The sequence below is a fragment of the Phocoena phocoena genome, chromosome 9, assembly GCF_963924675.1.
Source record: "Phocoena phocoena chromosome 9, mPhoPho1.1, whole genome shotgun sequence".
In the NCBI taxonomy this organism is placed as follows: Eukaryota; Metazoa; Chordata; class Mammalia; order Artiodactyla; family Phocoenidae; genus Phocoena; species Phocoena phocoena.
This window is the reverse complement of record NC_089227.1, coordinates 10186074-10200116: the sequence shown is the minus strand read 5'-3', so window position 1 is coordinate 10200116 and position 14043 is coordinate 10186074. Positions and strand designations below refer to the sequence as shown.

Here is a 14043-nt window from a genome sequence, read left to right as displayed (position 1 = left end):
CTAGGCTTTGGGTATTTTAACCAAAAAATGAAGTTCCTTGAAACAGAATTCTCAAATATATCATGGCTGCAAGTCGTCCTTAACATAAGGAGAACTCATTCTTGCAGTATTTTTAGCAGAGCTTTGGCCAACGGGAAACCCTCATCAACCCCTACATCCGATATCCTAAGGCAGAAATCCCTAGGACGGCTCAGTCCCCCGGAGCAGGCTAACACTACAGTGACATTTTCTTCTTGTCTGTAGATGATGAGGAGATTTCCCTGAGTGCCGAACCTGAGTCTGCAGAAATCCAGGACAGCCCCGTGAATAGCCTGGTGGCAAGCAGCCGTGGGGAGCCCCCTTGCACTAATGCACCAGAGCCCTCGGGGACCTCAGGGCCAGAGCAGCTGAGCCAGGGCAGCGCGGTGGGCCCTGCAGGGAACGAGAGCCTGGAGCTTGCCAATCCGGTTGAGGCCGCCGCAGGTACCACGGAGGCAGGAGATGATGGCACGGTCTGTGAGAGGCCTGAGGCGGCTGGGGAGCTTCTGGCCCCCTGGCCAGAGGACACGGAGCCCGCCCTGAGCGCGGAAGAACTGGCCGAGCGGCTGGACTTGGGTGGGGAGGCGGCCCTACCCGGGCTGCTGGAGGACGGTCGAGCCCCGGGCAGCCCCGGGGAGCCAGTGGCCCAGGAGGCGGCGACAGAGAGCCGGGCTGGCGGGCAGGAGGAGGACAGGCTGCAGCTGCGGGCTTCGGTGAAGAGGAAAAGCAGGCCGTGCTCCCTGCCTGTGTCTGAGCTGGAGACGGTGATCGCGTCCGCCTGCGGGGAGCCCGAGACGCCTCGGACCCACTACATCCGCCTCCACACGCTGCTGCACAGCCTGCCGTCCGCGCAGGGCGGCAGCGCAGACGACGATGGCGCGGAGGAGGAGGCCACCCTCAAGGATGCCTCGGAGAAGGAGGCGCTCAGCGAGGTGGACACGGTCGCCGCCGAGCCGCCTCCCCCGGAAGAGGATGGAGAGGCCCCCGAGGGGGCCACTCCAGGCACGGCGCCCCCGGGCCACTCGGGCTTGGCCAACGGCTCTGTCCCAGGTGGCGACACGCTCCCCAGCACGGGGAGCGAGAGCGACTCCAGCCCGCGGCAGGGCGGGGACCACAGCTGCGAGGGCTGCGACGCATCCTGCTGCAGCCCCTCGTGCTACAGCACGTCGTGCTACAGCAGCTCGTGCTACAGCAGCTCGTGCTACAGCGCCTCCTGCTACAGCCCCTCCTGCTACAACGGCAGCAGGTTCGCCAGCCACACCCGCTTCTCCTCCGTGGACAGCGCCAAGATCTCCGAGAGCACCGTCTTCTCCTCCCAGGATGACGACGAGGAGGAGGAGAACAGCGCCTTCGAGTCGGTGCCCGACTCGGTGCAGAGCCCGGAGCTGGAGCCGGAGTCGGCGAAAGGCGCCGGGTGGCAAGACGAGTCGGCTGCCGCCACCGGGAGCGTGGCCAGAACCGTGGAAGGTCTGGAGTCCCCCGTGGCAGGGCCGAGCAGTCGGAGAGAAGGTTAGACCTCACACCCGATCAGAGGGAAAATAGGACCACCAGGGGGACGCAGGTCTCGCCAACATGGTTTCAAAACAAGAGGGAGAGGGTCAGTCCCAAATGAGGCTGTTGCAGCAGCTGTGTGCCTGTCCTGTACGTACATGTGTGCACGTGTGTATGTGTATGTCAGTATTCCAGACTGTGGGTAGCTGACACCCCACCACTGCCCAGATACACACCAGGAATTACAGCTAGTTGGATGTGAGCGTGTACTTGTATGTGTGCATCTTGGTTTTGACTAATCACTGGTTATAGGGTACATATTACCCTCTAGTCTTGACAACAACCAGAGCCTCGAGGTTAGTATCAAATGATATAAGCAGGAAATGATCATCAACATTAGGTGGGTAATGTGTCAGCATCTGCTGATCCCCAAAACTTACTGAAGATTCGCAGTAAGTTAATATAACTGGAAGAACATTGAGATTACCTGTTTTAGCGTTTAGCTAACCTGTGTACAAATGGATATGTATAGCCTATGTGTATGTGTCATGATTTCTGTCTCCTCGATTCTGTTATTGTTGGTTTTGTTTTGTGTTGTTTTGGGGGTCTGGGGGCTATTTTGGCTATTGGAAGGGAAGAATAACATGAATGTGTAAATCGCTTTGTCTCAAGTAAGATTCTAATCCAGTAGGTGCCCCCTTTAGTGTCAAAACGTATTCTGTGTCTTCACCAAAGACCTTCCTTCTTAGTCATGCCTGTGGAATCATATATAAATTTAATTTGCATTTCCTTATCCAGAATTGGGAACTACCTTCCAATCAAGTGACAGTGACATCAAGGGAAATCATTTAAAAGTCACATAATAATAGGAAATGATTCAGTTGTTTTAAAAGAGAAAAATATAGATTCTGCTATTTTGCTGTTCTCATTTGTTTAGATTAGCCTCCAGACAAAATGCGTTGGACTTGTCTCTAGACTACAAGCTCATCAAGGGCCAGAGTTATAGCTTCTTTATGTTTGAATTCTCAGCACCTAAACAAATGCCTGGCACCTACAAACTTTTACAGGAACTAACGCGAGCTTAAAAGAAATAATTTTAAGTACTTAACAACGCCCAATTCTACATTTTAGAGAAAGAAGGGGTGAGGGCAAGTGGCACGTAGGATAAGGAGAAGCCCAAGGAAATTGGTAATAAAGAGACACAGGGAGGAAAACCATAGTGACATACAATATGGAAAGGCACCCGTGAGTGTGAGAATGGCGTGGACAATTCCTTTCTTTAACAACGTTGTTCTGAGTCCCTTCTTCGTTCTGAGCCAGATGCTTTGTGCTGGACACAGGAAGATGGTTCAGCAGTAGATCTGTGTGGAAGGAACTCAATAATTACAATAGAATTACAAATAAGTATATTACAAGGAGTTTGGGGGATACACCCCTACAACGGCATAACTCGGAGCTGCCAGCAATGTTTAGACCAAAGTTCAGCAAATTTTTTCTTTAAAGGGCCAGATAGTAAAACTTTTAGGCTTTGTAGGTCAAGAGGCAAAATCAAAAAACTCTTCTCACCCAAGGGGTATTTTTAAAAACAGTTTTACCTTTAGAAGTGTAATAACCATTCTTAGCCCAGAGCCATATAAAAACAAGGCTGGATTCGGAGTTTGTCGACCCGTTGTAGCCAATGGGTATACTTTGACCGCCATGTTGGGAGACAGTCCACACATGGGTAATTGAAAATTGACTCAGTATACATTGATATAAAAGCATGTTTAACAACAACAACAAAAAAAGACACTGCCCGTGCCTTTGAGGGCCTAACAGTCCAGCAGGAGGAAGCCATCCCCTTAACTGAAAGGACAGGAAAGTGTTTCAGGGCCATAGTGGAAATCTGTGTTTGTAAAGAAATTTCTAGCTTCCTGAATTTTTTGCAGACTGTAAACTCGGAAAAAGTTAAGAAGCACCTACATGCTTCATTGTGGTGGTTACCAAGGGCAACATGAGGATTCCTGGGAAGGACCGTTGATCTCATGAAAGCTGTGCATACCTTGGCATGTGACATTCTCCAGCCAGTTCTTCTCTCCCTTGGTAGTGCGTCCCCAGGGCTAATGGGATCGGCGTGGCAGATCTGTCCCCTGCTGACCACCATGTTTCCAAGAGCACCTGCTCCAAGAAAGCACATGTGTCTGATTATATGCATGTGTGCTCTCTTCTCCCGTAAGAGTCTCTGCTGCCCCCTCACCGTGACTTTGAAGATTGCAAATTCCTGCCCAAGGTTAGCCAAGGTAGATGTACTATATACATGCCCACGCAGACGAGTCTGTAGCAGTTCGTGGGGGATGTCTTCTTTATCTACTTTTTGCTGCTTTTCCCTCCATAAAAACCTTTGTTTTTCAATCTCAACATAAAATGGTTTTTTAAAACCTGCCGATCAAATGAAAAAAGTAACATAATATGATTATGAGCTCAGCCCTGCCATCAGGCTCCCCTGGGTTTATATTCAGTCCCCCCCACTTCCCAGCCATGACACCTTAGCCAAGTTACCTAACTGCTCCAAGCCTCACGTGTAAAATGGGTGCAAATGTAGAATGTACCCTAAGGGGTTATCGGAAAGATTCAATGAGGTGATTCGTATGAAGCGCCCAGCCCCTCACGGAGTGAGGGTTCTGCCAGGTAGATGAGCAGCGAGACTCCCTTTTAAATTAGAATAAGTTTCCTTCTCAGAAGGTCTAGCAGGTCTGACACTTGCTTTGTGTTTGAGGCGAAGGGGATGGTGTGGAGCCGCGGCCTCTGACGGAACAGGATTGCTTGCTTCCTCTGTGCGCTCCCTTCATTCCGTTGGCTGAGATGCATCAGTCACATCATTGCGTTTGCTTGGGGTTCACGGGCAGGTGGGGTCAGCTCCATTAACTCCGGCAAGCAACAATATTATGTTTCCACTAGCTTGGAGGAGTAATTAACCTGACTGGTTGAATTAATTATGATGAGGTAAGTTTGTTGTTGTTCTTTTTTGTTAAGAAACTAAATTAAAAATGCAGCAGCTGGTGACATAACAACTGTACCATTGTTTTTTTAGTTTCTGACACTAAACATATATAAAGACAAACATGAGTGTGGTATCCACTAAATTCAGAGCCCAGCTTTGAAACAGGAGTCAGTTTGCAAGGAGCTATGTGCTGGCATGAGGGGCACCTTCCTTGACTGTCCTTAGTCTCCAGGGACCCCAAGAATTTCAGTCACACACCAGAGTTTGCACAAGAAATAATGTTACATATTTAACATTTAAAAGGACCCTTTGTTCCTGAATACATCCCTGTTTTTGTTTTCCAGTGAGCTCTAGGAATTAAATGGCTAAGTTAAATCCACCTAACTTCCTTCCTAGCTAATTTCTTTATGTTTTAAATCAGTTCTGTGGATCTAGAGTGCGAAGAAATAAGCATCCTTTCCATGTATGGACATTCTGGGGAGTATTTTTGAAATTTGAGATCCCACGAAGATCTTAACCACTGTTTTTCAATAGTTTCTCTCTTTTTGGCCCAAGGAATAATGGAACACTTGGTATTTGCATGAGCCGTGGAGGGCAGAGGAAGGAAAAGGCCTGACCTTTGTCCTCTGGGCAACAGGGGCTACTGTGAGAAATCCAGGGCAGTGTTAGTGGGGGGTTACCAGGCTGAGAGCTGTCTCGTGGCCTGGGCCCTTCTAGCTCCCCAGAGATCAAGAGGAATTACCTCTGATTATGTGACCCAAACGGCTGGTGCTGTAGGCCTTCCATCCACACGGCCAGTCTACAGGCAGTGTTACCAGGACCTGAGGACATCATGAAATAGGAACTGCATTGTACCACATTGTTCAGTTCATCATAAGTCTGCCTGAGAGTACTATTAGCTGTGTCTGTTATAATTGAGGGTGCGCCTTCTGTGGATATGTTTATTTCTAAAATTTCTCCATGTCTGTCTTTCTTCTTCCATCTATCCCACTTCTGTGTTTCAAGTTTTCCTGTCTCGGTCTTCCCGCCTCTTATCTACTTCCTTCGTCTCTTGTCTTCTTCCAGAACACCCTGGCTTATCAGATTCTTCCTCAGAATAATCTGGACCAATCACAAGATGCCATAGCTCCTTGGCTCTGTACCCCAGCCCCTAGCTTTCCTACTACAAGAAGTTACCTTCCTGGCCCACTAGTTCCTTAACCCCATCTCAGAAAGGCACCAGCTAAGAGTTTCATTCCAAACCCAAAATCTCTGAAAGATGGCCTCTGGGTAGCCCTCCGATGAAACCTATCCAAACAAGGAGCTGTCATTTTGCACAGACCCCTTGAACTGTTCTTTTTTTTTTTTTCTTGCGGTACGCGGGCCTCTCACTGTCGTGGCCTCTCCCGTTGCGGAGCACAGGCTCCGGACGCTCAGCAGACCCCTTGAACTTTTATGAGACCTTATAAATGCTGCCCTTCCCTCCAAAAGGCCTGTTTCTTTTCCTGGGCTAAACTCAGCCTCTGCTCATTTTCTTTTGTGTCCCTTTCTGATGCCACCTTGCCCTCAAGAAAATCCAGGTGGTTACAGAATCAGACCCCAGTCCCACCTATTGGTCTGTTGCGGTACAGATCACAGCCATGGAGTGTTTGGCTGGTTTTTTTCAAGTTTCTTAAAAAATATAGCTCCCTCTATTCACTGGCTCATGAATGACTCTGTATGTAGCAAACTGACACAGAAAAAAATCAATTGCCTACTCTTTTTTTTTTTTTGAATTTTATTTATTTTTTTATACAGCAGGTTCTTATTAGTTATCCATTTTATACATATTAGCGTATATATGTCAATCCCAATCTCCCCAGTTGCCCGCTCTTTGGGGTTTTTTCTTGCAGTAGTTTGTTTTACAGTCGTGCTTTTTTGCTGACGTTGCCATGGCAATGAATGAATCTGAATGTCTCGACTATCTTGTCCGTAGGTGAATGTCCTATACTCCATAATTCCCAGCCAGTAAGCCAGCTTCCTTCCTTGAGGCCTGAACATCATCACTACCCAACAATCGATGAGCCTCTTCCACCAAGTAAGCTTTAGTTTTGAAAATCTATGTTCATAACTTCCCATCAAGTACAAGCAGGTCGGTATGAACTTTGTATATAAACATCCAAACTCTTCCTCCACTCCATTCCTCACACTGTGATCGAAAACCAATATGGCTCCTACCATAGAAATTGGTTGGTTGGTTGGTTTTTTGTCGTATGGTTTCAGGATGTGATCTTAATGAGAAAACCCAGTATTTTCAGCACCCTTCAACTTCTGAAATGGAGAGCATTTCTTTACAGGACTTGACTAGGCCTTGTAAACTGTTCGTGACCCTTAATTCGCAAATTTTACTATATTATATTTAAAAGTTTGCAGTTCGAGATGGAATAATCCTATTATTCTCCATGGCACCTTTTATGGTTCAAGCATCTCCACGTAATAAAACATTTCAACTCATCAGGACCCGTGAACTTGTATTTTCCTTACTCTAATTTGCACCAATAGGTGACAGCCTCAAATTTTTTCTGTAGTTCTTAGAGGTTTCCAGGAAAAATATCATCTTTAGGGATAGAATTCAATAGCACATTCTCCTGGTAACTGTAATGTGTAATTAATAATTACCTAACTGGTCATTTGAACTTGGGAAAATCAATCTCAGTGACTCAGTTTTCTTAGTTGTAAAGTAAAGCTTTAATTTTCTCATCTGCTAAATGCTAGATTTGGACTAGATAGTCTCTAGATAGCATTCCAGTGTAATTTACCCTTATAATATTCCCTTATATGTAACATTTGTAAGAAGGAAGTGACACGCTAGACATTAAATATTCACTTAGCATCAGATATGTTCATGAATTCTAGAACATCCCTGTTTTGGCTTGAGCTCATTTTTCATGCAAAGATAACCTTTAAAATTTGATAAATTTTACAACTGCAAGATCTTTCCAGGATGCAAAGAATCAGTGTTTCTTTCCATTCTTTTGCCTGTGCTTACATTAAGCCGTTACAGTTTTGAAAGAAGAAAGGTTTATTCCTTAATTCATCTATTCTTGGCAATGTGATATATTTTACATTTACACCATTCTTCTATTCAATTGTAGTTTATCAGTGATAAACAGTGTCTTTAATAATTAGTAGAATATCTTAAAGGAGTACCGCATTTGTTTGGAGAGACCAAGACAAACATTATGTTCTTTAACTTTTGATCCCTGATTTCTTTCTTTATACATTGATTTATGGATATTCCATAAATGAATAGTAAAATTTCAGTGTCACTAGAGGTACTTCCTACTTAGAAAAATACCTATAGCACGTTCTCTCCAAGAAAGGAACATTTTCCCCACAACAAAAAAACCTATCAGTGGGTGTGTACATGAATTGACCCTCAATCCGTGTAAGAGTAATAACTAGTTATACATACAGATATTATAGATAATTGAATATAATATATTCTGTTTTAAAGAATTGCTTTCTATAAGCTGCTTTTGATAATGAAACAAACTTCTTCCAGATAGGTTTCAATTTTCTGTCCATGTGACACTGAAAAATATTAGAAAAGTTGGTAGTGAAGCTAACAACTGAATTTTCTTAATCTCACATCGTACACGGATGACTTCATCAGATAGTTATTCATTGAATAAGTATTTATTGAATGCTTGCTCTATGCAAGCAAAAAAGGCAAAGATCCCTGCCCTCAAGGAGCTTACAGTCTAGGCTGGTAGAGACAGATAATAAACAATAAAAAGAATAAATGAAGAAATAGTGCATCACATTAGATGGTCTTAAGTGCTGTGGAAAAACAAAAGCAGAGCAGGGTAAGGGGAATCTGGAGCGTGTGGTGGTGGCTGGTTCGCCATTTTAAATAGGGTGGTCGGGTACACTTTGCTGACAAGGCAACATTAGAAGCTAGACTTAGAAGTGGTAGGAGGGTTATCCACCCAAGTACTGGGGAAGAAGAGCTTTCTGAGCAAACAGAGCGGCCTGCCCGGTGGGTTTGAGAAACAGCAAGAAGGTCAGCGTGTCTGGATGGAGCAGATTTGGGAGCGAGGAAGCAGCAGACGAAGAGTTCCGTCTATCGGGGGCCCAGATCCCCTAGGGCCTTGTAGACCACTTAAGGGTTTTGGCTTTTACTGTGGATGAAAGGGGGACGTTGTAGGTTTTTGAGCAGAGACGTGACATTTCCTAACTTAGGTCTTAAAAGGTTTTCTGTGTTGGCGTCAAATTGTGAGGAGGAAAAATAGAAGCCTGAGACCCAACATAAGGTTCTTGCAGGTGAGAAGCAGTGGTGGCTTGAGCTGGCGGGGAGCAGAGGACGTGGTGAGAAGTGGTCAGATTCTGGCCAGATATTTTGTGGGTAGATTTGCTGAAAGATTGGATGTGGTGCGTGAGATACAGAGAAGGGTCAAGAAGGACCTCAAGAGTTTTAACCTGGAAGGATGGAGCTTCCTTTAACTGAGAAAGGAAGAGAAGGCTGCAGATAGAGCAGGTTTGGGTGGGAATGAGCTGAAGCTTGGTTTTGATCGTGTTATATTTGAGATGTCATCCAGGTATCAGTGTCGAGAAGACAGTGAGATGCAACTGAAGTTCAAGATAAAGGTCTAAACTACAAACGTGGTGTTGCACTTGTTAATGTAAAAGTACAAATTTACAGGCTTTTCTTGGTATAATAATTAAAACAGGATTCATTATTAGGCTCTACGTTGTTCTTAGACTTCATGGAAAATATATAGTTTAATATCTGACAAGGCTCCCCAACCACAGATGGATGGACACACATGAATGACTCTAACTGTCCCAAGGTCATCCGTAAAGGTATCATTTTCAGGAGTCTGTTTTGTCATCACAGGGCCAAGTGCATCGGACGTGCTGAGGCCTGAAGTTCCATTCGGAACATGTTTTCTTTATGCGATACTGTTTATACAGTACGTGAAAGCAAATTCTTTACAAAGCAACCCAGAAAACACACTTATAATCTCTAGTTGCGCTTAGCTATTATCTTCTGATTATTTATAAGAGTTTAATTAGCACTCTGCCTTCCAGGTAGTTAATGTATTGACAAGAGGGTCTAACTGTCTGGCTTGCCATTCTTTTCCGTGAGTGGCTTGGAAATATTGAAACTCAGAAATTATTATTATCGCTGCACCATGCTTGAGTTATTTTCCTTGGAGAATCTATGAGACTGGAGGCTTGTCTTTGAAGGAATCCTTCCTTTACTGTGGGCACCTGGAGGGCAGGGATGTGTGTTAGTCAGCAATGTGTCCTCAGGACCTGGCATGGTCTCTAGATCATAGTACAAGGAGGAGTTTGTTCAACTGAATTGAGTAACGCGATGCTCTTCAAAGATGAATGCTCATTCTTTGTTGGATGACAGTCCTGTTGGGTTCAAGAAAAAAATAAAATACCCAGTTGCTGCTAGTTTGGAAATCACTGAAATTTTTTAATGTTTGGCTCGAGATTAATTACCTAGTAGTTACACAAATATACAATTTCATCAATGAGCTGGTTAACATTTACAACTAACAGTTGACAACTGGATCATCTAGTAGTCAATTTTAATCACCACCTTCTAGAATATATACAATCTGACCACATTTTTTTTCTTCAGTTCGTCTTATAATTCAACTTATAAGACGAACTTTCTTCAGTTCGTCTTATAAGTTGAATTTGGTGTTTTCTGGTATTTTTAGTTTTCCTTGGACATTATTTGGCAATCCCTCAGGTGACTGTCAGACATAAGCCATAATGTTCTCAAACAGCTTGAACCACACACATATCAAACCATAACTCTACCAAATATATTGAGTTTTTCATTTTAAAAACAATTGGGAGTTGCTATGTCATTACCTGAATGATGCTTTTTCAATAGAATTGTTAAATATCTGACCTACTCCCAAAAGCTATGGCTTTTCTCACTTAAAAGCCTGAATGGTTTTCCTCATTTGCAGTCATTTTTGCTTTTTCTTCTTTAGTCTAACGTAGTTTTCAGCATAACTTTATCATGAAGCTGTTATTCCCACCACAGTTTCACACGTGGAACCTAAAAGCTTTGCGCATCTCTGTACAGCAGACATCGCTCATCTTTTTTTAGCTCAGGTGTGTACGTATGACTTCCAGCTCTCTCAGTTTTGAGGAGTTTTTCATCCTGTCACCCCAGCCCAGCTCCTACATTTCTCATGGACTGTATCATCTATGCTTCCACCTTTTAGTTTGTTGCTGTTCCTTAAATTTGAGAAGTAAAGGAATTTAGCTTTATCTTGGGCTCCCTCTACTCTTTGGGACAGTTATCTATCAACAAAGAGATACTTCAAAGCTAGTTAATAGTCGTGATTGGTTTTGTTTTGGTCCAGAGATATTTGGCAGCCACAGGTGGGTTGAGCATACACTGTGAATTCACAACTCTAAGTATTGAATGTGTCCATTCTTTCTCTCAAGAGGAATGGCGATCAATTAAGGCTGCTAAGATTAGATAGAGGTTATATGAAGCACGTACATACAGTGCATTTTAGAACTGTAGTCAAACCTGGTTTTAATATGAGGGCCGTTATTCCCTTCTGAGCAGCCATCCTCCGTCAGATTTAGCAGAGAAAGGATTCTTCCAGCATTAGAGTGTCAGCTGTCACCGGAGGACATTTCCGGTCTTCCAGCTGTCATTTGAGTAGCCAAGAAAATTGACAAGATGGAATTTTTTAAAGAAGGAAATCAACATTCCATTTTCTCTTTAGAACTTGTTAGAATTTTAACACAGGTCATACTTGAGTAACCCCAGTTACTGTTTAAAATGGCCCAGCGGAGAATCTGAGTCCCATGGGCTCTTTCCTAGAATGCCAACTCCATGCCAATGCCTCAGAGGCCACCCAGGTGCTCTGGGCAGTGCTTGGTCTTCAGCAAGTCACCAGTGGTGAGTTCTAACTGCAAAAGACCTGGAAGTGGTGTCTGTTTCACATGGATCTGTAGTTTGTCCTTGATTTTTCTTTTTGCCTTTTCGTCATGCACTAGACTGGGAAGCTCGCATTGACAGCCACGGGCGGGTCTTTTATGTGGACCACGTGAACCGCACGACCACCTGGCAGCGTCCCACATCAGCAGCCACCCCCGACGGGATGCGGAGATCCGGGTCCATCCAGCAGATGGAGCAACTCAACAGGCGGTGGGTGATCAGCGTGCGGGGAGCCCCTATAAAGCAGTGAAAGGAGAAGGGCAGCTAAAGAAACCCCCTTTTATACTTTCCTGCTCAGATTGTATGAGGAAACTGCAAAGTCATTAACCCATTCATAGTTAGTACCTGGAAAGCTAGATTTAAAATTTGGTGAGGAGACAAGCTAAGCCCAAGTGTCATTTAAAGACGGGGAATCCTCTTGACGGCCCAGGCTTGAACACAGGTGTTCTTAGCCAAGGGACCATGGACCACCCCCACCCAGGTATTCACTGAGGGTGTCAGTGTTCCAGGAACCATCCAGAAACTATATGCAAAATTATACATGGATGCACATTTATCTACCAGACTCATATGTATCTGTCATAAGATTCTCAAACAGGTCCAGAACCCAAACAGTTTGAAAACATTCCAAGGATAGGTTCAACAGAATACTGAAAGCTGCCTGGAGAAAAAGCTGCCTCATAAATCTCTATATTCAGGCCTACTCTGGTCCCATAATTGCTATATACTCAGAAATATACATTCTTAAAAAGCTTTCATCATAGAAAGAGAAACATTTAAAGATACTTTTTGAGAATTGTTTTGTCTAAAAACTAGACCCCTTACTAGTTTTTAGTAAGTATGTAAAGATGTCATTTTGTTTTCAACATGCAAACGAAACCCTAAACAGCACCTCTCCCATGCCATAAGCTAGTACGAGCATCATACCCAATATCTTGCTTCTTTAAGACCAGGGCAGTGGCTTTTGGATACTTTTAGTAGCCAGGAATGCAGACTGCAGGCCCAACTTCGTTTGTATCCACATGACGTCTTGCTAGTGTAAAATAAAGGAAAAAGGTGGAGAGGGACTAAAAAGAATAACTAACTGGGTTTGGGGGACACAGCTATTGATAACAAATATCTTTTGAAAGTTAACTGTAGCCTCCAGAAAAAAAAAAAAGTAGACAATTCAATCCTATTAAAATTGCACAGAAACAAAACATTGAACTTCTGCTTACTGTTGTTGTAGAGAGAGAAGGATGCTTTAGGTGAAGATCACCAGGAGTTCTTTTATTGCTTGAGCATTTGGAAGACATTTGCTTTCCATTTTTCCATTAAGTCATTAATAAGAATCATAACGGGTTTCTATTGGCAGTGTACTTCTCTAGTCATTCCCACAGAAAGAAAGTATATTACAAGGAAGAACATATTAAATATAAATGCACCAAAATCCATGGGAGTGTCCTTTCATGGTGATTGCAACAAGACTCCTACAACTAAAAATGCAAAGGACGCAGCAAGCTCATTTTACATAGAGACTGTGTTCAGATGCCATAGGCAGAAATAGCCTCAGGGTCTGTCTTGCCAGACAGATGAGCTGAAATAATTTACCAGACTAAGAAACATGGAGAGCAGCATCAGCCTATATCTACAGAGGTGTAGTTTGAACACTAAAACAAAACAGTAAACCAGAAGCAGAAGTAAATACCTTGACCTGTGACATAAAAATCCTTGGAAGTTCGTTCACGATGTTCAGGTTGTATAATATAAAAATGAGGCCAGGGCTTCCCTGGTGGCACAGTGGTTGAGAGTCTGCCTGCCGATGCAGGGGACACGGGTTCGTGCCCCGGTCTGGGAAGATCCCACATGCCGCGGAGCGGCTGGGCCCGTGAGCCATGGCCGCTGAGCCTGCGCGTCCGGAGCCTGTGCTTCGCAACGGGAGAGGCCACAACAGTGGGAGGCCCGCATACCGCAAAAAAAAAAAGAAAAAAAAAAAATGAGGCTAAATCCATCCTGAACCAGGCCTCTAGAGAAGTGTACAGGCTTTGATGTGTAAACCCCTGTGCCCTCCAGTGGAGCTGAACATGCTGAGAGAGACCAGACTTTGCTGAATAGCAAGTTGTATTTGCTGCATCCATGTGGACAGATAAAAAGAAAAGGAACTGAGCGATTTGAGGAAGTGCTTATTTCTTGTGAAAAATCCTACCTAGGGAAGGTCAGATAACCTTCAGATAAGTATTCAGGCTCTTCAATGCTTATTTTAACCTACTGCTTTCAAACATTTAAAGTTTTCCAGTGATTTGGCCTGATAATGGCAGCCACAGAAGGTATACTGTCAGTCCTTTATCCATCGCAGATGTGATCACACACAGGGGGGCATGTGTTTGGTTAGCAGGAGAAATTTACACTCATCACCTTCTCACAGCAAGATGGAAATATTTCTCAGTGTTGCAAGAAGGAGTTTCTCTTGACTCCTGACAGGGTGATTGTGAAAGACAAATGTGTTTGTGCAAGGAGACGCACACTGCAAAATGCGGAGTGGACAAAGTAGTGTACGGTGACCACATTCCCTCGGCCACCCCCTAAGTGGCCTTTGTGGCTTTGCCACACGCTTTCACTGCAGGAA

General features: G+C 44.2%; 1 protein-coding gene across 1 annotated transcript in view; it reads left to right on the top strand.

Moving 5' to 3' along the window:
- HECW1 (HECT, C2 and WW domain containing E3 ubiquitin protein ligase 1) overlaps positions 1-14043 on the top strand; it is a 253203-nt gene that overhangs the window by 136482 nt on the left and 102678 nt on the right. Inside the window, exons 8-10 of the mRNA XM_065883673.1 lie at positions 244-1527; positions 6444-6545; positions 11498-11648. Of these exons, the coding sequence (XP_065739745.1) occupies positions 244-1527; positions 6444-6545; positions 11498-11648 (1537 nt within the window). The remainder of the gene's footprint in view (positions 1-243; positions 1528-6443; positions 6546-11497; positions 11649-14043) is intronic.